The sequence below is a fragment of the Emys orbicularis genome, chromosome 3 (assembly GCF_028017835.1).
Source record: "Emys orbicularis isolate rEmyOrb1 chromosome 3, rEmyOrb1.hap1, whole genome shotgun sequence".
Taxonomy (NCBI): domain Eukaryota; kingdom Metazoa; phylum Chordata; order Testudines; family Emydidae; genus Emys; species Emys orbicularis.
In genome coordinates this window covers 114,155,770-114,182,148 of record NC_088685.1, presented here as the reverse complement: position 1 = coordinate 114,182,148, position 26,379 = coordinate 114,155,770, and the positions used below count along the sequence as shown (strand labels likewise).

The window sequence follows — 26,379 nt, the reverse complement described above, 5'->3', positions numbered from 1 at the left end:
CAGGATCCAAGGTAAGCTGATTTGGAATATATCCAATACACAAAAGAAGGCCATGGCAGACATTTATTAAGTGGAAATTGACATTTTCACAGAAGAGCAACAAATTGACTAGCAGATGCACTGTCAGAAGGATGCAAAGGAAGGCATACTAGATTGAGCAGGTATTTACAGATGCACAGGAAATCTTGTTCCCTTTGAGCACTACAGGAAAGTCCATAGTTCACATGAGATAAAGATGGTACATGTTGAAAGATGGAGAAATGAAGATATCATGGAAGCGTAACTAGTAGGAAGACCAAAAGGGAAACCAATACAGAGTGTGACAAGGTTCCTCCTCTATCTTGGTGGGTCCTGCGCTTATTGGAGGATTTTCTTGCCTCAGAGATTCACCATGTGGGTTGGGGAACAGCCCAGAAACCTTCCCCTCTGGAAGAACCCACAGTCCAGGTCAATTGGGAGGTTTGGGGGGAACCCGGGCCCGCCCTCTACTCCGGGTTCCAGCCCAGGGCCCTGTGGACTGCAGCTGTCTATAGTGCCTCCTGTAACAGCTGCATGACAGCTACAACTCCCTGGGCTACTTCCCCATGGCCTCCTCCAAACACCTTCCTTAGTCTCACCACAGGACCTTCCTCCTGGTGTCTGATAACACTTGTGCTCCTCAGTCCTCCAGCAGCACACCGTCTCACTCTCAGCTCTTGCACCTCTTGCTCCCAGCTCCTCACACTCGCACCACAAACTGAAGTGAGCTCCTTTTTAAAGCCCAGGTGCCCTGATTAGCCTGCCTTAATTGATTCTAGCAGCTTCTTCTTAATTGACTCCAGGTGTCCTAATTAGCCTGCCTGCCTTAACTGGTTCTAGCAGGTTCCTGATTACTCTAGTGCAGCCCCTGCTCTGGTCACTCTGGGAACAGAAAACTACTCATCCAGTGACCAGTATATTTGCCCTCTACCAGACTCCTGTACCCCACTGGTCTGGGTCTGTCACAAGAGCAATTTTGCATTGCTGCAACATTAATAAATTGCCTTCAAGAACTGGAGAAAGAACAGGACTCAAGAGAGGTCAGCAGACTAACTATTAATCACAAGCCAAGCACTAAAGAAAACGGGAGCCATCACAAGGAAGTAACAGGTAACTAACTGATCAGTGCCACCATAGTGAGAAGTCTGGAAAAAGACATCTGTGGCTCACAAAGAAAATAACATGGCATGCTACCTCCCAAGTGCCAAGATAAATGATGTCATATGACACGGATGGGAAATTCACAATATTTCTAGTCCACATTAGAAAAACCACTCACTGGTGCACTTTATTCCTGGGGCATAATATTGGTACTTTGTTAGGAGTATAGTTAACAGACTCTTCAGGTGCACAATTTAAGAACTGATCCCCTAATCCTGATAACATTCATCCATTCAGGTTTATTCTTCACTCATGAGTTCAACCCGTCTGTGATGGTGTTTTCTTTTCCTGCAAGATAGGTGAGCACTATAAATGATGCTAGAGAATTAAATTTGCCACCACAGCTAAATCATGTGTTATAACAAGTGTTGCACAGCCAAAACTCTGTGCAGAGAAATGTTTAGTGTTACAGAGATGGTTGGTGCTTTCAAATCCAAAGTTCAGCACAGAGAACTGCTCTGGTGACACGAAGAGTAGAAAAGTAGAGTGCTCAATAGCACATTGTTTTTCATGCTCACCTTGATGCAATGGATTCTTCAAAGGAAATAGGACCAGAGCACCAAACCCAAGGAAGTGTGTGTCATGCATTTGAGAGAGGAATTCCTTGGTTCAGAGGAAAAACCTATACAGTTTTTGGAGGGAGGACAGGGAAGAGGGGAGAAGGATACAATGTTTTTTAATTATTTAAAAGTTTTTACCAAAGACTACTTTTGCTGGAAACAGTGTAACGATATGGTGTAGTGGGAGCAAAAGGGTGTTGATATGCACTGCATGAAACTTGGAGGAGTATTGCTAATTGGAATGGCACAGACCCAGAGGAACTCAATTAAACTGAACTGGACCGCTGACGGCAGCATGAGGCTTCCCCAGTAGAGCCAATGACTTGAAACTTTGAGCTGTAGGAGTGGGAATCCTTTAATATGCATATCTTTAGTGACAGAAAGACTTGTATCATGTCCTGCCTCATAACTTTGTATCCTTGTTTTGTACACTTAAAGACAGGATGATGGCAGACAGAGTGGGGCAACAGAAGCTAAAAAACAGAAGCTAGTTATGGAAGGGAAAGAGTAGGATTCCAAGACACTATCTTTCTATTGAAATTTGCAATAATTAAGATCCCAATTCCATCCACCCCCATTAAGAGTGGGCAAACTATTTCTGGTTTGAAGCCGCACTGGGACTCTGGAAGTACTTCCTCTGCAAGAGGGAGCAGGCGATTCAGTAAGATTCTAGCAAGAATCTCCCTAGCAATGGAGAGGAGGGCAATGCCTCGATAGCTGCCACAGTCAGACGTCTCCCTTTTTGAAAATGGTGACGATGTTAACATAAGTCGGCAGGGATTTCTTCGGTGTGCCAGATTTTGAGGAGCTTGTTAGTTGGTGTTTCTCCCCCCACTTTCAGTACTTCAGTTGGTATGCCATCAGGACCTGGAGCTTTATTGTTCTTCATTTGTTTAATTGCTTTGCAGACCTCCTCAGGTGTCGGTGGGTTGGCAAGCGTTTCCCAGACTGGGTGCTGAGAGATGGAGTCAATGGTGTCATCAGTCACAGTCGATTCTCAATTTAGAAGCCTTTGGTAGTGTTCCTTCCAGTGCTCTTTGATGGATTCGTTATCTTTAAGACGGGTACTAGATCTTCGTATTTCAGAGGTGTGAGGCCACATGAGCTTGGTCCATACAGGGTCTTCGTCTCACAAAAAACCTCCGCATTTCATGTCTGTCAGCAAATGTGTGGATTTCTTTTGCTTTGTCCTCCCACCATCTGTTCTTGATTTCTCGGATCCTCCTTTGAACTTCAGCTTTGAACTGATGGAAAGAGCTCTGATTCTGACTGGACAGTGGTTGGTTTTTTACCAGTCACAGAAAGCTTTTCTCTTCTGGTCCAAAAGGGTGGTAATCTCAGTGTTGTTGTTGTTGTCAAACCAATCCTGATGGCAAGGCCAATGGATTCCTTGCAAACCTCATGGATGATCTGTTTTAGGGCTTCCCAGTCTTCTTCAAACACTTGAGTTGTCATTTCCAGATGTGCATCTGGCCAATTTTTCCACTGAGGAGTGTTTGGAAGTTCTCTTGGTGAACTGAGGATTGAAGTCGTTGGATTTTTATTGCCATCTGTGTGATTTGGATAGCTTTCTATGTTTTGGTGCAATCCTGATGGACATGACTGACCTCACCAGTGGTGGTCAGTCCAGCAGTCATCAGCTCCTCTCATGAAAGGTGATTTGGACATCTCTTAGATTCTGTGCTCCTACAATGACAGTCTAGGAGGTGCCACTGTTTTGAGCAGGGGGTGTTGCCAAGTTGCTTTGTACTTTTTGCTTTGTCTGAAGTTTGTGTTTGTGATCACAAGATCGTGCTCTGCATATTTGCTGAATAGAAGGATGCCATTTGAATTGGTCTTGCCCTCTCCTTCCATCCCAATGGTGCTATTCCATACATTAGAATCTTGGCCAACTCTTGCATTAAAGTCCCCTAAGAGGATTATCTTATCTGTTTTTGGAATGGATGAGAAAATTTTATCAAGGTCAGTGTAGAAGGATTCTTTCCGTTCTTCTTCAGCATCAAGAGTTGGTGCATATGCACTGATGATAGTGGCAAATGACTTACTGACCAATTGGATGCGGAGGGTCATAAGGCACTCGTTAATGCTGATGGGGAGCTCAGGCAGGTAGTTGACTAGCAGGTTTTTGATTGCAATGCCAACACCGTGTATTTGCCTGTCGCTTGCTGGTTTTCCTTTCCAGAAGAAAGTGTAACCACCGCCCTCTTCCCTCAAGTGGCCTTCATCTGCACATCTTGTTTCACTGAGAGCAGTGATGTCAATGTTGTACCTTGAGAATTCTCAGGCAACAATTGCTGTTCTGCGTTTGGGTCTTTCACTTTTTGATCCGTCCAGTAGAGTATGGACATTCCAAATTACATGAAACATTTTTGTTTTTCAACCGCACTGGGAGTGATCCCTCTGGACATGGTTATCCAGTCAGGTATGGTGGGATAGCCTATGTTTGGGGCACTTTTTCTAGCCCCTTCCCAGTATGGGGTGAGCAGAGGGGTTCCTAAAAAGGCCTGCTCAATCATGACCACTGCTTCGAAAATGCCCCCCCATCTCAGTCCACGGGCACATGGCGACCATCTTGTAGTCATCGCCTGCGTGTGGGTATGTGACTAGGGACTCCTGGTGATTACTTCACCTGTCCCCTTCGCCACTCGCCCATCGTCACAAGACTCTTATGGGTGGTGGGGGGGAAAAAGTTCTTCCTGTGAAAGAAGCCTGCGTGTGAGTAGTTTAATGTGTGGGAGCGGATGCGCACCAGCAGCCACACAAATCTGGGAGGAAGAGGCACCTGTGTCTGGTGGCAAGGAGGTCCAAGATGACCAGGGGTTTCTCCTCCGTTGCAGCCTTCATCCGCCTTCACAGCCATTGAGAGGTGATCCTGCTTCATCCATCTGTTCTGCTGTTGAGGTCTTATACTGGGTTGTGTTGTGCTGGCACAACTGACATGATTTTCACAGCCAGGCAGATTCAGGAAAAATGTTAAGACCACCACCAGGAGCTGTATATGGCCTTTATCGATCTGAACAAAACCTTTGACTCTGTCAACCGTGAGGCTCTGAGGAAAGTCATGTCAAAGTTTGGCTGCCCAAGCAAATTTATCACCATTATAGGACTCCTCCATGACCAGACGACTGCCTCCATCCTGTGCAGTGGTCCTTTGTCATCCGAACTGGCATAAAACAAGGTTGTGTACTGGCACCCACCCTTTTCTCCATTTTTTTAGAACTAACCAAAGACCATCTACCACAGGGCATTGGCATCTAATATTGGATTGACGACAACCTCTTCCAACTTTTCTCATTTCCATGCCAGGACTAAAGTAATATTGGCAACATTAACTGAACTCCAGTATGCAGATGATTGTGCTGTAGTTGCACACTCAAAGGAGGATCTTCAAACAGCCTTTAATTGCTTCTCTGAAGCTTACAAAAGCCTAGAGCTAATTCTGAACGTAGGCAAAACAAAAGTTCTCCACCAGCCAGTCCCCAGTCAATCATCAGACCCAGCAAGGAATATCTATATCGACAAAGAACTGGAAAATGTAGAATACTTTGCCTACCTTGGCAGCCATCTCTCACAGAGGGCAGACATAGACATTGAGATTCAGCACCGAATTCGCTGTGCCAGCCTTGCCTTTGGCAGACTGTCTTGCCAGGCGTTCAACAATCACAACATCAGAACACATACTAAACTTTTAGTTTACAAAGCGGTGGTAATCCCAACTCTCCTCTGTGGCTGAGAGACTTGGGTGACCTACAGAAAACACCTGAAAAACCTGGAACGCCAGCACCAGCACTTTCTTTGGAAGAACCTAAAAAAATAAGTGGGTGGATCATCGCACCAATGTCAGTGTCCTCACAGAGGCAAACATCTTCAGTGTTGAGGCCTTGATTATCCAGTACCAGCTGAGATGAAGCAGGCACTGTATGCGCATGCCTGATGTACGCTTACCAAAACTGCTGTATGCACAACTCAGCAAAGGAGAAAGGAAACGAGGAGGTCAAGAGAAACACTTTAAAGACACCGTCAAGATAAACATCAAGAGATGTGGCATTGACACGACACACTGGGAGACAGCAGCCCAGGATAGGAATAACTGGCAAAGACTTGTCAGAGAGGTCTACTCTTGAGGAAAATTGCCTTGCCGTGGTCACAGAAAAATGCCAGAAAAGAAAGGAAAGACAACTGACACGCAGCAATCACACTCCAAACCTGTCTTCCAACACCTCCTGCTAGTCTGCCAACGAGTCTGTGGCTCAAGAATCGGACTCTTCGGTCACCAAAGGACCAATGAAAAATAAAACCTGTGAAAGAGATCGTACTCGACCGCAAGGGATCGCCGACAATGACTATTTCTGGTCACCTGTGCAAACTGTACAATGAGCAATTTGGTCAAAGTGCTGTCACTGCTGTATAGGATCATTGTGCACTTATAAGCAATCATTGTTTTTAATTCAGGAGTAGGCTACTCCTGTAGTGGAATGTATGGATCCCTGTATAGCATGTAATGTAGTTTAGGATTCCAGAGAATGAAAGGATATAAGTGAAAGGCCATCATCATATACATCTCTGTGCACACAGAATATATTAAATTAAAATCTCCTTTATCTTATTAGAAAGTTCACCTTCCACTTCTAAGGGGGAGGGATAGCTCAGTGGTTTGAGCATTGGCCTGCTAAACCTAGGATTGTAAATTCAATCCTTGAGGGGGCCACTTAGGGATCTGGGGCAAAAATCAGTACTTGGTCCTGCTAGTGAAGGCAGCGGGCTGGACTCCATGACCTTTCAAGGTCCCTTCCAGTTCTAGGAGATAAAATAAATTAATGGAGATATCCTATTTATTTATTTATTTAACTAACTCCAAACCTCTGAACTCTATTGAAAGGGAGATTTTTTTTTGTCAACTCTAGGATAAGTATATTTGTTTTCCCATACTATTTCTAGGGAGTAGTTTAATATAATACACTTTTAATAGAAAAATGTATAGAATAATCTAACATTTGTTGGAAAGTTTACTTTTTTCTAGTGATTTCCTCAGGGAGCCTTTAACTTTTGTTTAAAAAACTCAATGCTGCAGATCCTAAACAACTTGGCTGGAAATCTGAGTCTTGTGCTTTACAAGAAATACTTATAAGAGTGAAATAAGGTAACACATCACAGTGGAAAATGTCACAATGTATCAGAATGAACAGGAACTAGCAGGTAGTCTGGTAACACATTGTTATAACCTAGCATCTCATAAAATATACATCCTGGTAGTAGCATGTTTTATACCCCCATGGGTTAGCTCCACTGAATTTCAGCAGTTGTAGAATCACAGAATGCTGGGATGTCACAGCTGCATGTTAGTTGGTGAACCAAGCTCTCTAAAGACCTAAAATTCATCTTAAACAGCACAATGGAAAGCCTTGCTCCATTTCAGAATGAGATTTGGGCTTGGATATGGGCTAGCTAAATGAAATACAATCTAGCATTGGGAAAAACAAGCAAAAGAAATGGTGTAGATTGTATCACTACCAGTAACTACAGGAGAGCACCCCACATTTCTTTCTTTTATGTAATTTGGGTGGGTGGAGGTGTCTTGTAATACCGCTCTTACAATTTAGCACTTGGAAAAAACATCACAAACCTTTTATCTAGATGTAGATTGTGCTCTAGTTATCCATGCCTTTATAATCACAACATGTTCTACATCAGTGGCTCTCAACCTTTTCAGATAACTGAGTTGTCTTGCATACCACTAAGTTTCAACTCACTTAAACTGGATTTTGGGAAAGGGAGATGAAGATATTAGCCTCAAAAGAAGAGCTGAAAGAATTCTAGCTAAACACAGTCTGCACACTTTCAATGGACAACCATTTTCTTTTCATGTTTAGCTCTCACTACTGGCATATATCCACTAAATAAAATAAAACAGTTTCTTTGTTTACCTGAAAAACTATGCCTGAGAATGTGCCTTTCAGCAAATCAACAGAGTACAATTAATTATTATTTTTTCCTTCTGTTTTTTTATTTCTGACCAGAAAAATCTTCCAAACACAGAGGTATTTATAAGGTAGGTACGGCTGTGAGATGTTTCAATTTTGAATATTGATGTTTAACATGACTAAAAAATTTTAGATTGGATAAATCAAAATAGTTGAAATATGTTAGTGCTTAACACCTTTAAGAACATCCTAGCCCTTTCCTTCCCCGAAAACACAGAAAAAAGGTTACCTACAGATTTGTGTTTAGGGTCAAGACCAAGCATACTTGTCAAATCTATCTTTATGGATATACTTTTGACTATTTAAAAACATAGCAGCCAGGAAACAAAACTAATGCACCACTGACACAGAGCACCAATCCAAATAAACTTACTATATTAATTTTTCCTTATTTTACATTAATGAATTTTAAAACCTAATTTGCATAATTGTGGATTGGAATATATTAACAGTGACAGGCAGATCACTTGAGAAGAAATTTACAAACATGCTCCAAGGATTTCCTTTGCTAGTTGCATACCATATGCCTCTGATAAACTGTCAAAGTTACTTAAGAAAAATGTTTATCATGATCCCATCACAAGACATATCAAAACACTAATTATAACAAGAGACAGTTACTGAAAAGAACAACTTCATTATGGAAGTCTCAAAGGAGGATCACTGATATTTGTACTAGCTTTTTAAAAATTGTATTTTATGCATATTATGGAAATCTTATGTAAAGTACCAAATAGATAAGACTTATTCTTTAACAGTTTTTTTATTAAAAAAAACAAGTCTCCTTTAATTTCCCTACAGTAAATCACACTTTAATTGCTTGTCAAACCAATCAAATCAAAACTTCTATTCATCAGGTTACTCCCTTGCTTTGTTGAAGGACAGAGTGATAATATTTTAATCAATGGAGAACACTGATCTATGGAACTGTTTTTCATTCACAGTAACTAGATGCATTTCTAAAATGCAAACTGCAGAGAGTCATTAAACTCATGTAATTACTTGTTACATCATACAGTTAGGTCATTGTCAATTTACATGTAAAATGCCTTTGATCTTTCAAAAACAAACATTAAACAATAATAAAGTTGCCTTTTAGATATTCACATGTACTGTAATCTGAATGATGTCAACAAATACTGGTTCAAGTTTACAGTTTGAAAATATACTAATGTAAATTATTTTGTATTGGTTGAATTTTTTAATCCTAAATTGCCAAGCTAACCAAGCAAAATTTTTCATTTACCATAATTTCTGTTCATTTTCATCACAGCATTTGCATATTTAAAATGAAAAAGGGACTAAGTACATTAAAGTTAAGGAGCTAAGCAGTAGTTACTGGATAGGAGTAATGGGATTATTTCCAAATTCATTGCAATAAGAACTTTACACGCCACATGACACAGTAAAAAGGTTTTTATATACTGACACAGCAAAAACATGATTTAACATGCAAATTAACCTTCATGACAGTTAGTCTAAGCAGCTGCTTTTAATATAGAAGTCTGACTTCCCCAGCACTAACTAGTAAAACTGTACTTGGTGTCTTTGTGCACAATGTACAAATATTTTAAATATTTTTACTGCATACATATAGACTTTAAAATGCATGTGCACATACACGTGTATTATATACACATACACCTGTACATATACATATGTAGAAAGAAAGTATTGTATATTTCAATTTCAATCATCATCATTTGGGATACTTATGAGTAATACAAGTGGTAAAGTATCATGCAGGAATCCTTTGCTGCAACGGGAAAAGAGACTGAAGTCTCAAAAGTCTCCATCAATCTTATTTAGAATATGAGTCAGCTATAGTCCTAATGAAAGGGTAAATTCATCTCAATGAAAACCAGTTCATTTGATAGCCAGGACAAAATTTGAATTCTAAACTTAAGTATAACAAGGGTTCTTCAGAATTAACTAGAGGGCAGAGATCTTGACAGGTTTTTATTTTTTTTTATTTTTTATTAAAGACAGTGGTTGAAGATATTGGCTCAGTTCAACCTATAGTTACATTAGTTTATTTCTAAGCCTTCTTGCCAGTTATTGTGTTGCTATAAAGTTCTATCAAATTATCCAACTAAACAATCCTATTCTTGAGACATCAAGAATTCTGCATGGTCTGAAATACCATGTTTGCAGCAGCAGAATTTTTACAAAATAAATGGGTAAGTTTTCGTTTTATGGAGTAGAAGGGAATATCTGCCTCAAAAACAGTATTTTTGAGAATTGGGATATGTGTGCATAGCCTCTAGGCTAGGTTTTGGAATCAGTGTAATAGACAACTATCTTGATTGGCATCCTGATGAAGCAGCTATGTATGATCAGCATTGAGAGAAAACTGAGGAAGTGGAGATTGGACACAAAAGGGACTATGAAGGTGACTTAGTTTTCTACACTTTGCCTAAAAAGGAAACTAAGATGGGAAAATTCACTAGATTCAGTTTGACTCAGCTTAAACTTCAGAAAGTTGGACTACATTTGGAAATTGTAGATTCATGTTTATACACAGACTTCTTATGCTTCAGTGAATTTACTGTGGACTCTTTACAGTATTTTATAGGAAACCCGATTCAAGAGCGTTAAGGGAATTTTTATTTCTTGGCACTAGTGGAGGTCCCTGGGATATCTAGCACTTTAAATGGTAGAAGTATAATATGTTAAAACTAAATGCCAACAAATAAACTTCCTATATTATCAGATTTGCTACGAAAGGTATTAATCTACAGACCTTTCAATTAGAAGCTCAGAATCTTTGACAATCTGGCCACTTTGATTAAAGTATCTGAATATGAATTTAGGTGATTAACTTTATGGCCAGAATTTTCAAACTTGGATGCCTACTCTGTTATTTACTTTCAGGACCCTCACAATCTTAGCAGGAGATAAAAAAATACCCAAAATACAAACACTTCTTACCTAAAATACGAGAATTCAGTATGACTGAGGTTTTACCTGCATATAAGTCACTACATTAAATCCATGGTGATGTAAAACCTCCAATTGCAGAACTGAACTCAGTAACAAAAAAATAAAGTATAAAAAAGTATAATAAAGTATACTGTTAAAAAAAAAAAGAGGAGAGGAGATTCCAACACCAGACAAACTGTAAATTCCGTCGTCCAAACAGGAACTAGTATTTAGTAAGCAAGAGGCAATCAAATTGTCTCATCTCCTGCCAATATAGCGCTGGTGCGGATAGCATGAAACTTGCGCTGTTCAGGGTGGGGGACGCGAAGTGGGCAACATAAGTTAGATCGACTTAAGTGGTAATGTAGACCTGCCCATAACCATTCAGTTTTCCATCTTCTTTCTAACACCAGTACTAGCATACTCATCTGACAAATGGATAAACTACTACAGAGGATGAGTAGATTGCTCAAGACTACACAGTCAATTAGTGGAAGAGACAGGATTCAAACTCAGGAATCTTGATTTTCAGTTTTCTAGCAACACTGTTTCCTCTCAAATATGGGAAGGGGACAGGAAGGAAAGAACAGATTAAGCCCTTGTGACGAAGTGGGACTGTTCTTAATGTTTCCTCTGAATACTGTGAGGGTGCCTCAGTTTCCCCTATGCATTTCTTAAGTGTTTGGGGGTGAGATTGTTGCAGAGCAAAGGGCCAGTGCACGTAAATGGCCAACACTATCTCCTGGCAACTAATGGCCGGGGCCCTTCCCCCCTGTAAGGAGACAGCTAAAGGTGTTGGAGAACAAAGAGATCAGGTGACCTCTTGGCCCGGGAAAGGAACAAAGCCCAGAGGAGGAGGGGCTGGAGGGTGAGTTAGTTAGTTTGGAGCTGGCTGGGGACGTGAAATGAGTGCAGACGTGGGTGTCTGGCTCACTGGCCCCCAAAATGGACCCGGCTGAGGGGTCCTGTTCTCTGTACCTACAAGCTCTGTTTTAGACCGTGTTCCTGTCATCTAATAAACCTCTGTTTACTGGTTGGCTAAGAGTCACGTCTGACTGCAAAGTTGGGGTGCAGGACCCTCTGGCTTCCCCAGGACCTCGCCTGGGCGGACTCGCTGTGGGAAGTGCAGAGGACGCTGAATGCTCCAAGGTCAGACCCAGGAAGGTGGAAGCTGTGTGAGCTTCTTGCCCTGGAGACAGTCTGCTCACAGAGAGGAGACTTCGCCAGAGTCCTGACTGGCTTCGTAGGGAGCAGTTCCAGAGCATCGCCTGGGGACTCCGTGACAGCCCTTCACCCTTGCTGGCTGGATTGCCATTCGCAATGCACACTACTAGAAATGGCTGTAACAGTTCCAATGCCAAGTTAATGTCCATTTTCTTTGGGTTTCTCCTGTATTTTGAACCAAGAGGCTAGCCAAAAATTCAGGGTCTTGCTAGTTGTTCCAGTTAAGAGGAGAAAGTAATGATGAAATAGGTACCTTTAATGCAATCTTATTTACAAATAATGTACAAAGTCCTGCTCCCTGTAATCCCAGAAGGAATCAAATAATAGGATATAGTGTCTTTGCTTACAACCCCAACATTTTTTAGGTAGCACTAGACCCAAAAGCCCTCTCTCTATGCTTCTCACATACTGCTTGTCCAGCCGGATTCCAGCTTCCTTCTCTGTCTGTTTCTGTGTACTTCTCTGAAAGAAAATCAACCACAGGGTGGGATGGCAGTGGTCTCTTTCAACGAGCCCTTGAAGCATGTCTATTATTTCGGTGGAATTTACTGGCTGACACAGAACATGACCATTTTGTTCTAATCGGGAATTCACCACTCTGAATTTTCCACCCTCAACTTCCACAGCAACATTCTCAGTTGCAGGCGACAGCCATGCTGAAATCATGTCCCACCTTGAATAGTCCTTAGGGATAACTTTGGGCTTAGTCCTGGGACCCAACTGTATCCTATACAGAACTTCATTTATTGTGTCAGTACTGTATAGGGTCCCTCCAAAAGGTTTATATAGCTTTGACTCCTCCCCTTCTTTCTTCCAGGATTTTGAAACCAGACCAGGTTTAAACTCTTTAAAAAGTTTCCGCATATGATCTTTTCATCTTATTAGAAGCTATAATTAAATTCTCTTTAGCAAAGGTGTGAGCTTTTCCAGTTTTGAATTGTAGGGTTTCTACATAGTCCAAATCCCTTTATTCTTCTTCAGGATCTCCATACAAGAGGCTGCTGCTGTCCTTAGTGCAAGCCCAAACATGAGGAATGCTGGGCTAATCATAACATTCTCCTAAATGAGTTTTGGAACAAAAATATTAGTCTACTATAAAATCAGGAAGCCAACTATCTCGGCTCCTCTCACAGCACAAAGCAAAATTAATGAACTACTATAGAATGTTTACCCAATCCACTTAGGCATCCTTTAGCATTGCATAACACTTAAAAAATTTAGGAATAGCACTTCAATAATCAATGACAGTCTAGTTTTCTAGGCCACAAATTTTCAATTTTTGTACTCCTTTTAATTTCAAAGGAAGTTTATCACCCCCTTCTACTTTTCTCCAATACATATTTTGGATTTTTCAATAAAAAAATGAAATCCCACTTTGAAAGCCAACTCAATGTCTCACATAAGGATAATTTAAACCATCTAATGAGATTAGTAACACTAAAAATATTTTTAGTACCAGTGTTACTCTGATACACCGAACATGTAAATACAACTGATTATGAAGTGTCAAATTCAAAGCCCATTGACTCTATGAAAAGATTCTATTTACTTCGGTGTGTTTTGGATCAGGCTATAAGTAATTTTGATCATGGTGACTATCTTTAGCACACATTCTTGTCAGACAATTGAGCTGTACGTAACTGTGCAGAAAATAAAAGGGTGTTGAATCAAGTAGAAATACTAATGTATTTAAACTAACTTAGGTCCCAATTATCCTGCAACTCAAGTCCACGCAGTCAGTTGTAGGACCAGAACCTTAATCTGTAGCAGTTTAGGTCAGATATTCTTGAGATGGTTTGCAGTTCATCAATCTGTTCTTTAAAACATATTACATACACTTACATACACATACTCCATATACTTTTTAATATATACATACGCAGGTGACTATGACCCAATTCTTACCTTTCTCTGTTAAATTTGAGTGAATGAAGTATAGCAGGTCTCTTCTGACGCAAATTCCATAGGTGTAAGGTGTCATCAGCCAAGGCACTCACAAGAGCTCCCTTGAGAAAAAGGATCATTCAGATGTTCGTCTACATTTAAAAAGTTTATACTATCTTTCACTTGTATAATATTTAGTTTCCACAAACTTGTTTACCAATATCAATGTGAAGAAATTTTATAGCAAGACCACGATTCAAACTGAAAAGTGCTATAACAAATTTATACTACTACTTAAAGGAACAGCTTCAACTTTAAAAATTTACTTTTGGGGTAAATGTAATAAGAACATTAATAAAACATAGAAATGAGTACCAGTTTTATTTATTGAGAAGGTACATATTTTAAGCTACTGGATCACATTAAATACAATATACAATGTGTATTTCACCACAGAAAAAATGCCTAATTCTGAAATAAGTCACATATTGCTTTGTAGAAAGTAATGAAGCTTTTGGGGATATTCCTGATGGAGTATTTAGAAAAATATTTACCATTTCTTTTTAGAAGACTAGTTTTTTTATATCCCTTATAACTGTTAGTGATTTTACATCAATGTCTTAAGAAAACAGTAGTTTGTTCCATAAGATCCCAGAACTACTGTATCACATTTTATGAATATTCTTGAAACTAACACAAAATTGATAAATTAAAGTTTTTTTTTTAAACTAACAGTTCTGTCTGAAAATGCTCACACTTACTAACTCTTACAAATTACACCTCAGAGTACATTATTTAAGAGACTACAGGAAAACAAATATTTTTATTTTTCCAGCTTGTTTACTTCTCGCATATGACAGCATTTTTGTTAGTTTCCTCTGTTTGAACTAAGCAACAGGAGAAAGCAAAAAATAATTAAAACTCAGAATTGTGAAGCCACAAAACTTGGCCATGTGTTTCTGGAGCAGGTGTAGATATGTCATTTAAAAGAGATTAATGTATCTTTCATTTTAATGGTGTCCCTTTAAATTCCACATGTGTAGCTACTCAATTCACAATGTTTTTTTAATAAAGGTCAGACTAAATAGCTTCGGCAATGTTTAGAAAGAGAGATGATGAGTGAGGTAATATCTTTTACTGGATCAACTTCTGTTGATAAAAGAGACAAGCTTTCGAGCTTATCCATTCTGCAATGTTTGACCATAGTTTTTCTAAGAAAAATTAACAACACTATTATCTTGTTTACTGTGATAAAGTACCCCAAAGAGAAAATTACTTTAGTAATAATTTATTTTTGGACACTTGTATTTTTTTCTTGGAACAGAGCAAGAAAAAAAGTTAACTTATTCATTGTCCTTATATATTATCACTACTCATTAAATATATGAAACAATAATTCATATTCTTATTTGTATTCGAATGCTTTAAAACACAGCCTTAAATATACGATGTAAATTCTTTTTGAATTACAGTAAAGATTAAACTCTTTACTAACCTCATTAATCAGGAACTGGAGCTGGATTACTGCAGATTCACTGTCATGTTGGCAGTAGCATTCAACTCCTGGCCGACCAAAACTGACAATGCTATTAAGGAAGAACTGTTGTATGTAACAAAAAATTAGTAAAATGAATATTATAAAACACTTGATGTTTGTGAATGGGTGCTAAATAGCTTTGAAATTTGGTGCTTGTATTATTACTACCAATTATAAAACATGCTCCTGTAATAACCAGAAAGGTTATAAATCACAAAGCCATTTCAAAATGCAGATCAGACACTTTATTCCTGTTGTTGTTCTTATTTAGAATATAAGTTCAGACCCATCTTAACGATGTTCAAAAACTATTACTTAAACTTTTCACAAATTTGGCTGAGGAAGTCTCAAAGTTTGCAAGGGAATGGCAAAGAAGTACTGTAATTTCAAAGGACAATGAGGTATTATGGCAGTTGTGAAGTCACTGTGACCCTCTCTATTCTCAGAGGAGGATTGAAAGGCTTTCATATTGGTGGGATTGAGGTAAACCCAGGACTAAACCACAGAAGGTGAAACCTAGACTTACTCCTCAATGAGTCCTTTATTTTTTCCTTAAGAAATAAAAATTCCTCCTCTTTGGTGCCTTGCAGAACTGTAGGAAAAACATTACTTGCTAGTTAATTTTGATCTTTAGCCCTTTCCACTATCTCACATTGAGTTACAGAGCAGTGAGGAAATAGAAAAAGCTGCTAGAGCACCTTAAGACTGGCAGACGAATCAAACCAATCAGTGAAGAAATGCAGGGCCATGTTTAAATTAGTATTTAAAAGATTACTTGAGAGCTCTCTTTGAAGGAAATTCTAGTCTTCTTATGCTCTCCAGTAACAGTCTGACCCTCCTACTCCAGTTTAGGGTTAGAGAAACAATCAAAGGGGCTCTTCAGTGGATGGAACTTAGGCCAAAATATTATAACACTATCATATGTAATATATCGGTGGAACACCACCTTGAATACTGTGTTCGGGTCTTGTCACTTCATCTCAGAGGAGATATAGCAGAAAGAAAAAAGAGAGCCAAAGATGGGCAGATATAATGACTACAAGAATGGAAAGAATTCCATGCAAGGACAGATCAAAATATTGGGTCTGTTTAGGTTAGAGAGGAGGTGAATAAGAGGGAATGCTGTAGAGATATATAAAATAAAGAATGGTATGGAAAAGGAAAACAAGGCAATCCTATTTAATACAAAAACAAGAGGACATTACATATTGTTAAAATTCTTTTTTCAGTCTTTAGTTCCCTTTCAATTTAATTTAATTAACCTGTGGAACCCCCTGGCCACAGAAAATTGAGGAAAAGATGCAAGAAAAGATCATTTATATGGACATCATCAATTATATGGAAGGTTTAGACAAGTTAAGAAGTCTGGCATAAGCCAACTACTAACTGCTTGAGGGCAGAAAGAAGTTTTCCCTGTGGACAAAATTGTTCAATATTTGCCCAGTAATGGTTTTGTGCACCACTTTCTAAAGCATCTGATGACCCCTGTCTCTGATGGTAGTCATTTACAGTACACAGAGAGCTAATCTGGGCCAGTACAGCAATTCCTATCTGTTTTAACTCTTTAGAAGCTCCAAATAACACTGTTTGAATGTTCAATCATAATTACTTCCTAATTTGATTCAGCTATGGTGCAGAAAACTTGCATCACAATAAGATAGCCACAATTAGTTCCTTTCTTATTCTTGTCTAACTTAATTTGACATCTAAAGGTTTCATAGAGCACCCACGACTGTAGTATTGAAGTGACACTTGGTACCATAAAAGTCAGTTTACCGCCACAACCTCATGAAATGTCAACTTTTTGAAGGAACAGCCAAGAGAAAAACACTAGTTATTTCACAAAGAAACACATGGACTGTTAATTGATAAGAGATTGTAAAAAATGGGAGTTCTTAATCTCACTACAACGTTATAAATGTCTTATTTAAAAACAGGATTGTCTTTTCCTTTCTCACAGCAAAAATAATCTTAGTCTTTCCAGTGTGAATGGTCTGACAACAGAATCTGGTATACTCCTAGACAGTCAATTAAACTGTTAGGATAATATTTTCTGCTCCCAAAAGACAAAAAAGGAGGATTTAGCATTCGTGAAAGTTATCAGAGAAGCTTTTATTTATCTTTTAACAGGTTCTTCAGGAACAATAGTACACCTCTACCTCGATATAACGCTGTCCTCGGGAGCCAAAAAATCTTACCGCGTTATAGGTGAAACCGCATTATATTGAACTTGCTTTGATCCGCCGGAGCGCACAGCCCTGCCCCCCCGGAGTGCTGCTTTACCGCATTATATCCGAATTCGTGTTATATCGGATCGTGTTATATCAGTGTAGAGGTGTATATCCACACATCCACTACTATGCTAACTACTGAAAGAAGGTTGTATTAAAAAAATATATGTTTGTCACTTACATAGAACTATACATCTCAAAAACACTCTACAAACACTGAATATTTATCACAGGTACTATAGGGATAGCAGTAATTACCCCTATATTAACACTGCCAACCCATTACCTTATAAAAATTCTTCCAAACATTTTTTGAAAAGCTGCAGGACTGGCACCAGAAAGACCCAGTGACAATCCAGTCATATCTGGCCAGGTTATAAATAGTCAAAAAAAAAATCACTATTTTTATTTTGTGTTTTGCTGCCAAAAGCATCAAAATTCCATCAGTACAGGTCATGCACAGCTCCAGTCTCGTGCTTCGGCAACTCAGAGCACTAAGCCTCTGGAGAAAACAAAGGCAAATCATGATGCTTTTCCCCATCAAAATACCCTGTGCCCAAGGAGGTGGTGCACAGAGCTGGTAACTAGAAAACTGATGTCTAGATACACTTCTACTGATCAGTGTTGATTCAGTGTAGTTGTAACCTTTATTATTAATTGAGGTCTAATGCCCCACTAAAAAGTCACATGGCTGACAGCCTGCCTCAAGCATAGTACATTCTGACACTGTTTTAGTGTGTTCCATGTGCTCCACTAATGCCTAGTTCATATAGGATAATAGTCTTCTTCTGCTAGCTAATGTAGTTACTACTTTAACCTCAGCAGTAGAGGTTTGTATTAAAGTACTGAAGGTCCAAGGTACCTTGATGATATTTATGATGTGAGGGTGGACTGTGAAGATCATTACAGTTGCAAATAATAGAATTTGCTTTTATTTTTTTTTAAATCTACATAGTTACACACAAAAAACTACATTAAAAATGTTAAGACTGCAAAGTCAAGAAATCAGAACTCAGGAAATACCAAAATTAAGATTGTCTGTACAACTTTAGTGTGTATGCACAATGGAGCAGAATGGAACAGTCTTTAATTACATGGGCATATAGCATTTTATCCAGAGGACCATTGACTTATTCAGTACATAAAATGGATGGTGGTGAGGCACTCTTACTTTCTGGAGATGTTATATAATAGAAACAGAATTAAATGAGAAACCTCAAATAGAAATTGATTTGGCACATCCAAAAGTATAAAGAAAAAACCCACAATCATGTACGTATAATTGCGTTCAGAGCTATTTCTGAACATCTACTGCTGAGAAAACGGAGTTGTATAAAGTCTGATATACTGAAAAAGTCTGGTAAAAGTTACTAGCTGAGTTACTGGTTCATATCCAAATATCATTAGTGGTAAGCTATTAAGCAGCACCATCACCAGTAATGTAACAATTAAAATGATCAAGCTTTGTATGCTATGATTTCCTGGGTTTACACTAACAACAACAAAAATATTTGCAACAAAGGGTTTTTGCAAATAGCACTAAGCCACCAGAATGAATATCAACAGACAAATGACAGAGATTCTCTGTCTCCACACCAAGTATTTCAATTGTTTTAGTTTAGAATTTGCAACAATACGTTTCAAAAGTTTCTCTCACACCACCAATTTCAAGTTTAAATTAATGTAATTCACAATTTCACTTATAAAAAAAGATTAAGGGTTTTCTTCCACCCCAGGAGAAAGAAACACACTTACAGAAAAATAATGAAGAAAAAAAAGCAATGAAGAATACAAATGCTCTGTGTGAAGAAGCCCAGAAAGCAAGCTTGCACTTGTGAGGTACTCCCTTCTCTTCATGTGTTATTATATAATGCTGCATCTGTAACTTTCACTCCATGCATCTGAAGAAGTGAGGTTTTTTACCCTCGAAAGCTTATGCCCAAATAAATCTGTTAGTCTTTAAGGTGCCACCGGACTCCTTGTTGTTTTTGTGGATACAGACTAACGTGGCTATCCCATGATACTTGACACCATGCAAGGCACTAAATTTAGCCGTAGGGAGTGGAAATCCATCAACCTCAACAAAAAACTCGCACAGATATGATCTTCCTCTCCAAGTGCAAACAGATGGACATCATACCAAATGGACTGAAGGTAAAAATCCATTGCAGTCGACATACTACACTGACTATGGTGAGAGACTGTGCCACACACTCTCAAAGAAACTGAGGAACCACCTGATCAGCATCCTGAAGAACTCTGCATGGACTCTCCTGACACTCTCATACAAAACCAACCTTCCATGTGTCTGGACTTTACAAAAATGAGACAAGCCATTTACAATGCACACTTCACTTCTCTACAGAAGAAAAAGGACAGTAAACTATCTGAACTCCTACATGCTACAGGGGGCTACAACCGTGGTACCCTCAACTCACCTAACAATATTGTTAATCTATCCAACCACACACTTAGCCCAGCGGAAGAGTCTGTCCTATCTCATGGACTCTCTTTCTGCCCCACCATCCCCATGAACATGATACAGTTCTGCAGTGATCTGGAAGCCTTTTCGTCGTCTCCGACACAAGGAATATTTTCAACACACCTCTGAACAGTGCACTGACCCACAGGTACCCTCCTACCAACACTACAAGAAGAAGAACTCTGCATGGACTCTCCTGACGGTCGAAATGACAGACTAGACCTCTACATAGAGTGCTTCTGCAGACATGCACAGGCTGAAATTGTGAACAAACAGCATCACTTGCCCCATAACCTCAGCCATACAGAACGCAATGCCATCCACAGCCTCAGAAACAACTCTGACATTATAATCAAAGGGGCTGACAAAGGAAGTGCTGTAGTCATAATGAACAGGTCGGATTATAAACAGGAGGCTGCCAGGCAACTCTCCAACACCACATTGTGCACGCCACTATCCTCTGATCCCACTGAGGAATACCAAAAGAAACGACACCATCTGCTCAAGAAGCTCCCGGCTACAGCATGGGAACAAATCTACATGGATACACCCCCAGAGCCCCGACCAGCGGTATTCTACCTGCTATCCAAGATCCATAAACTTGGAAACCCTGGACCGCCCCATCATCTCAGGCATTGGCACTCTTACAGCAGGATTATCTGGCTAATTGGACTCTCTCCTCAGACCCTACGCTACCCGCACTCCCAGCTATCTTCGAGAGACCACCGACTTCCTGAGGAAACTACAATGCATTGGTGATCTTCCTGAAAACACCATCCTGGCCATCCATGGATGTAGAAGCGCTTTACAGCAATATTCCACATGAGGATGGACTACAAGCTGTCAGGAACAGTATCCCTGATGAGGCCACAGCACACCTGGTGGCTGAACTTTGTGACTTTGTCCTCACCCACAACCATTTCAGATTTGGGGACAACTTATACCTTCAAGTCAGTGGCACTGCTATGGGTACCCGCATGACCCCACAGTATGCCAACATTTTTATGGCTGACTTAGAACAACGCTTCCTCAGTTCTCGTCCCCTAGCGCCCCTCCTCTACTTGCGCTACATTGATGACATCTTCATCATATGGACCCAAGGAAAGGAGGCCCTTGAAGAATTCCACCTGGATTTCAACAATTTCCACCCCATCATCAACCTCAGCCTGGACCAGTCCACACAAGAGATACACTTCCTGGACACTACAGTGCAAATAAGTGATGGTCACATAAACACCACCCTATACCGGAAACCTACTGACTGCTATACTTACTTACATGCCTCCAGCTTCCATCCAGGACACATCACACGATCCATTGTCTACAGCCAAACCCTAAGATACAACTGAATTTGCTCCAATCCCTCAGACAGAGACAAACACCTATAAGATCTTTATCAAGCATTCTTAAAACTACAATACCCACCTGGGGAAGTGAAGAAACAGATTGACAGAGTGAGACGGGTACCCAGAAATCACCTACTACAGGACAGGTCCAACAAGAAAAACAACATAACACCACTGGCCATTACGTAAAGCCCCCACCTAAAACCTCTCCAGCGCATTATCAACCATCTACAGCCTATCCTGGAAAACAATCCCTCACTCTCACAGATCTTGGGAGGCAGGCCAGTCCTCGCTTTCAGACAACCCCGCAACCTGAAGCAAATACTCACCAGCAACTACACACCACACTACAGAAACACCAACCCAGGAACCAAGCCCTGTAGCAAACCTCGTTGCCTACTCTGTCCCCATATCTACTCTAGCAACACCATCAGAGGACCCAACCACATCAGCCACACCATCAAGGGCTCATTCACCTGCACGTCTACTAATATTATATATGCCATCATGGGCCAGCAATGCCCCTCTGCCATATACATTGGCCAAACCGGACAGTCCCTACGTAAAAGAATAAATGGACACAAATCGGACATCAGGAATGGTAACATACAAAAGCCAGTAGGTGAACACTTCAACCTCCCTGGACATTCTATAACAGATTTAAAAAGTAACTATTCTTGAACAAAAAAAACTTCAGAAACAGACTTCAAAGAGAAACAGCAGAATTAAAATTCATTTGCAAATTTAACACCATTAATTTGGGCTTGAATAGGGACTGGGAGTGGCTGCCTCAACATAAAAGCACCTTTGCCTCTCCTGGAATTGATACCTCCTCATCTATTGGGAGTGGACTACATCCACCCTGATCGAATTGGCCCTGTCAACACTCTCCACTTGTGAGGTACTCCCTTCTCTTCATGTGTCATTATATAATGCCTGCATCTGTAACGTTCACTCCATGCATCTGAAGCTTATGCCCAAATAAATTTGTTGTTGTTTTTGCACTAGAGTAGAAATTTTGACAAAGGGCTGTGTAGCTTGCTCTCAAAAATAAGTCAACTATTTAAAAGCACAAAGCAGCTCAGAATGTCAATTAGGAAAAAATGGAAAATATGCAATTAATTCTTTGTACATACAATGTAACCTAAAAGTTCACTACTGGAAACTGGCAGAACCTTGAGCATTCTGCAGTTCTGCAACTAGTTCTTGTGTGTACTGAAAAATGTGCAGTTGTAAAGTGGAATGCATATGATATATACATGTTTTGTGTACTGTCATAGAATATCAGGGTTGGAAGGGATTTCAGGAGGTCATCTAGTCCAACCCCCTGCTCAAAGTAGGACCAATCCCCAACTAAATCATCCCAACCAGGGCTTTGTCAAGCCTGACCTTAAAAACCTCTAAGGAAGGAGATTCCAACACCTCCCTAGGTAACCTAGTGAAAAAGTTTTCCCTAATATCCAATCTAAACCTTCCCCACTGCAACTTGAGACCATTACTCCTTGTTCTGTCATCTGCTACCACTGAGAACAGCCAAGCTCCATCCTCTTTGGAACCCCCTTTCAGGTAGTTGAAAGCAGCTATCAAATCCCCCCTCATTCTTCTCTTCTGCAGACTAAATAATCCCAGTTCCCTCAGTCTCTCCTCATAAGTCATGTGCTCCAGCCCCCTAATAATTTTTGGTGCCCTCCGCTGGACTCTTTCCAATTTTTCCACGTCCTTCTTGTAGTGTGGAGCCCAAAACTGGACACAGTATGCCAGATGAGGCCTCACCAATGCCAAAAGAGGGGAATGATCATAGAATATCAGGGTTGGAAGGGACCTCCAGGAGATCATCTAGTCCAACCCCCTGCTCAAGGCAGGATCAATCCCCAGACATATTTTTGCCCCAGACCCCTAAATGGTCCCCTCAAGGATTGAACTCACAACCCTGGGTTTAGCAGGCTAATGCTCAAGCCACTGAGCTATCCCTCCCCCCACGTCCCTTGATCTGCTAGCAATGCCCCTACTTATACAGCCCAAAATGCCGTTAGCCTTCTTGGCAACAAGGGCACACTGTCGACTCATATCCAGCTTCTCCTCCACTGTAACCCTTATGTCCTTTTCTGCTGAACTCCTGCCTAGCCACTCAGTCCCTAGTCTGTAGCAGTGCATGGGATTCTTCTGTCCTAAGTGCAGGACTCTGCACTTGTCCTTGTTGAACCTCATCAGATTTCTTTTGGCCCAATCCTCTAATTTGTTTAGGTCCCTCTGTATCCTCTCTCTACCCTCCAGCATATCTACCACACCTCCCAGTTTAGTGTCATCTGCAAACTTGCTGAGGGTGCAATCCACGCCATCCTCCAGATCATTAATGAAGATATTGAACAAAACCGGCCCCAGGACCGACCCTTGGGGCACTCTGCTTGATACCAGCTTCCAACTAGACATGGAGCCATTGATCACTACCCGGTGAGCCCGATGATTTAGCCAGCTTTCTATCCACCTTAGAGTCCATTCATCCAGCCCATACTTCTTTAATTTGCTGGCAAGAATACTGTGGGAGACTGTATCGAAAGCTTTGATAAAGTCAAGAAATAACACGTCCACTGATTTCCCCTCATCCACAGAGCCAGTTATCTCATCAGTTCCATTCAATGTGGAGCCTGCATATTAAAAGGATGACAACAAATTGCATTTACAGCATTCACTTTGGCTGGCTGCTAAGATCAGGAATGCTGTGGATGTAAACTGGCTAGTCATGTGCTTCGGACAACTTTCAAATGGGTGGTCGAGGGGGGGGGGAAGAAGAGTGAAACATAAGTGAGATTTTCAGGCAGGAATGTACTAATAGTAAGGGAGTTGGTCTTTGCAAGTCTTTTTAAACACTATACTTACAGAAAGTACAGAAATTAAAGTATTCTAAATTGCCATCTGCTTCAATACACACTAATATTGTGTTGACTGCTAAACTTCAGTTCATTTGTTTTTCCTCTACTACACTGATGAACCAGTACACAATTGACTAAGTGATGCAAAATGCAACGAACAGATGTCAGAGAACTCAGCATCCTCCACAATGCCAGCTTTATTCCACACAGAATTAGTAGTTTACTTTAACCCCCCAGGGTGAACAAAAATGCAACAGCTAGCTAGGTTTCCTTCCCAATCTTTTTACCGGGTTTCATCTGAATTTACAATATATATATATTAGTATCTTTACTATTTATTATTGTAAAATATCAAATTACTCAAATAATTTTTGGAGTTGGTTCACACAACCAGGCATACAATGATAATACCCTAGCATCAAAAACTATACTCTATTGTGCCCCCAAACAATTTTTTATTTATACCAATATTTTGCATGGATGAGCACAAGAAATAGGAAGATACTGTAAAACACAATTCCCAAAAACATTAACTGAAATTCCAAAGTAAATTTGCTTCAACCATGCTCATACCCCTTCTGTCTTCTCGAACTAAAATTTTACTTGCATGAATGCTCAGAAAGAAAAGCAGGTTTTTAACTCGCAAACTCAAGTGCTCATAGGTAGTGAATTTTCAACTCATGGATACGTATCTGCACTGCACTCAATATGCTTTATATGGAACAGGATACTATTCTACAAAGCAGGTTACAGGGTTTCCAAACCTTCCCACCTCCCCCCGAGCTCAAACAAAGCAGCAATTAAGTGACCCCACAAGGATTTATCTTCAGGTGTTGTGACTTGTATTGCACAAAAAGACAATTACAAAGCTGCAGGGGCAGAGAAATGGTGCAATGTGAGGCAGCATGCGGGGTCATGTGTGCCCCAGATTTCTGCCTTCCATTTAGCACAGAGTTTTTCAAACTGTCACCTCCAGCCAGGAGGCAGCAGGTTGGAAGCTGTTGGGAAGATGTCTGGGACTATCCGGCAGATAAAAGTGTACAGTGCAGGTAACCCCATGTTTATTCTGTAATTACCTGGTGGGCTTTTACCAGCGCCCCCTCTTTTTCCAGCCAGGTGTCTCCAGCAAATCCATTGCTTGGACCTTACTATCCACACCCCACCCTCGTAGGAGGGATAATGGGGGTTGGCTTCCTGCCGTACCAATCATGGGAGTCCCCAACTGCCCCACCCCACTCCTTTACCGAACACCTCTTTTTAAGTCCTTTTCCAAGCCATTTATCCGGTTACTGTATATCTTTCCTATGCAGTACCTGCACTGGACATCCACCCTACGCTTAAATAATGAGTTGTGACATATAGCCTATCGCCCTTCATGCCATGCATGAACAGAGTCCTTCCTGAACCTGCTGTGGGGAAGGCAAAAAACACCCAATGCCACTAGGCCAATATGGTGGCAAGAGAATAACTCCCTCCCAGCCCCCCTAAACAAAGGGGCAGCTAGCGTTATGCCCACAGCAGCTCTAGACCAAACCTGGTATTTTACCACCTAAAGGAGAGGGAGGGTGCCGCCTCAGCCTGCTCCATGCAACAGAGAGGGTTAAGGCACAGGGCTGCCCCTTTTAAATCCCTCATTCCCAGGGGATGAGTCAGCAACCATGCTGACCCTTTTTGCAGCTGTCTTCATCTCCCCTTCCCATAAAGCAGTTCCCTTCATTCGGTCAACCAGTCAAATACTTCCACAGCCCCTGCTTAAAGGTGCAGGGCAGTCATTCCAGCAAAATTCACCATTAGCCACAGACTACGTTCAAAAGCTTTGTTAGAAAATGAATTAAAATGGGTTTTGAAATTAAACCACTATGTAACCCTAACTTTGAAGCTTGCTACCGTTCCCACTTCTACACGCCTTATGAAAAGTACTTACTGCAAATGTGTACTAGCCATTTTATACTAGTAATAGTGTCATTTTTCAACAGAAAGCTATTATACCCTAAAAATTAACATGTCACATGTAGTTTGCTATAACCACAGCAAATAAATAAATAAATCTAGAGTTTTTGCAGAAAAAGTCACATCTAGACTGAGACCTTGAAAATCAAGTTTCTGTTCAGAGTAAGTAGTCTGGATTTAAAGTTTGATTTATAAACCCTGATGCCACCTTAA

General features: G+C 40.4%; 1 protein-coding gene across 4 annotated transcripts in view; it reads right to left on the bottom strand.

Annotated features, from left to right (window-relative positions):
* Positions 1-26,379, bottom strand: part of STXBP5 (syntaxin binding protein 5) — a 179,381-nt gene that overhangs the window by 122,186 nt on the left and 30,816 nt on the right. For all 4 annotated transcript variants that reach the window (XM_065400761.1, XM_065400762.1, XM_065400763.1 and 1 more), the window contains exons 3-4: positions 15,246-15,327; positions 13,772-13,872 (exon numbers count right to left, since the gene is read on the bottom strand). In XM_065400761.1, coding sequence (XP_065256833.1) covers positions 13,772-13,872; positions 15,246-15,327 — 183 coding nt within the window. The remainder of the gene's footprint in view (positions 1-13,771; positions 13,873-15,245; positions 15,328-26,379) is intronic.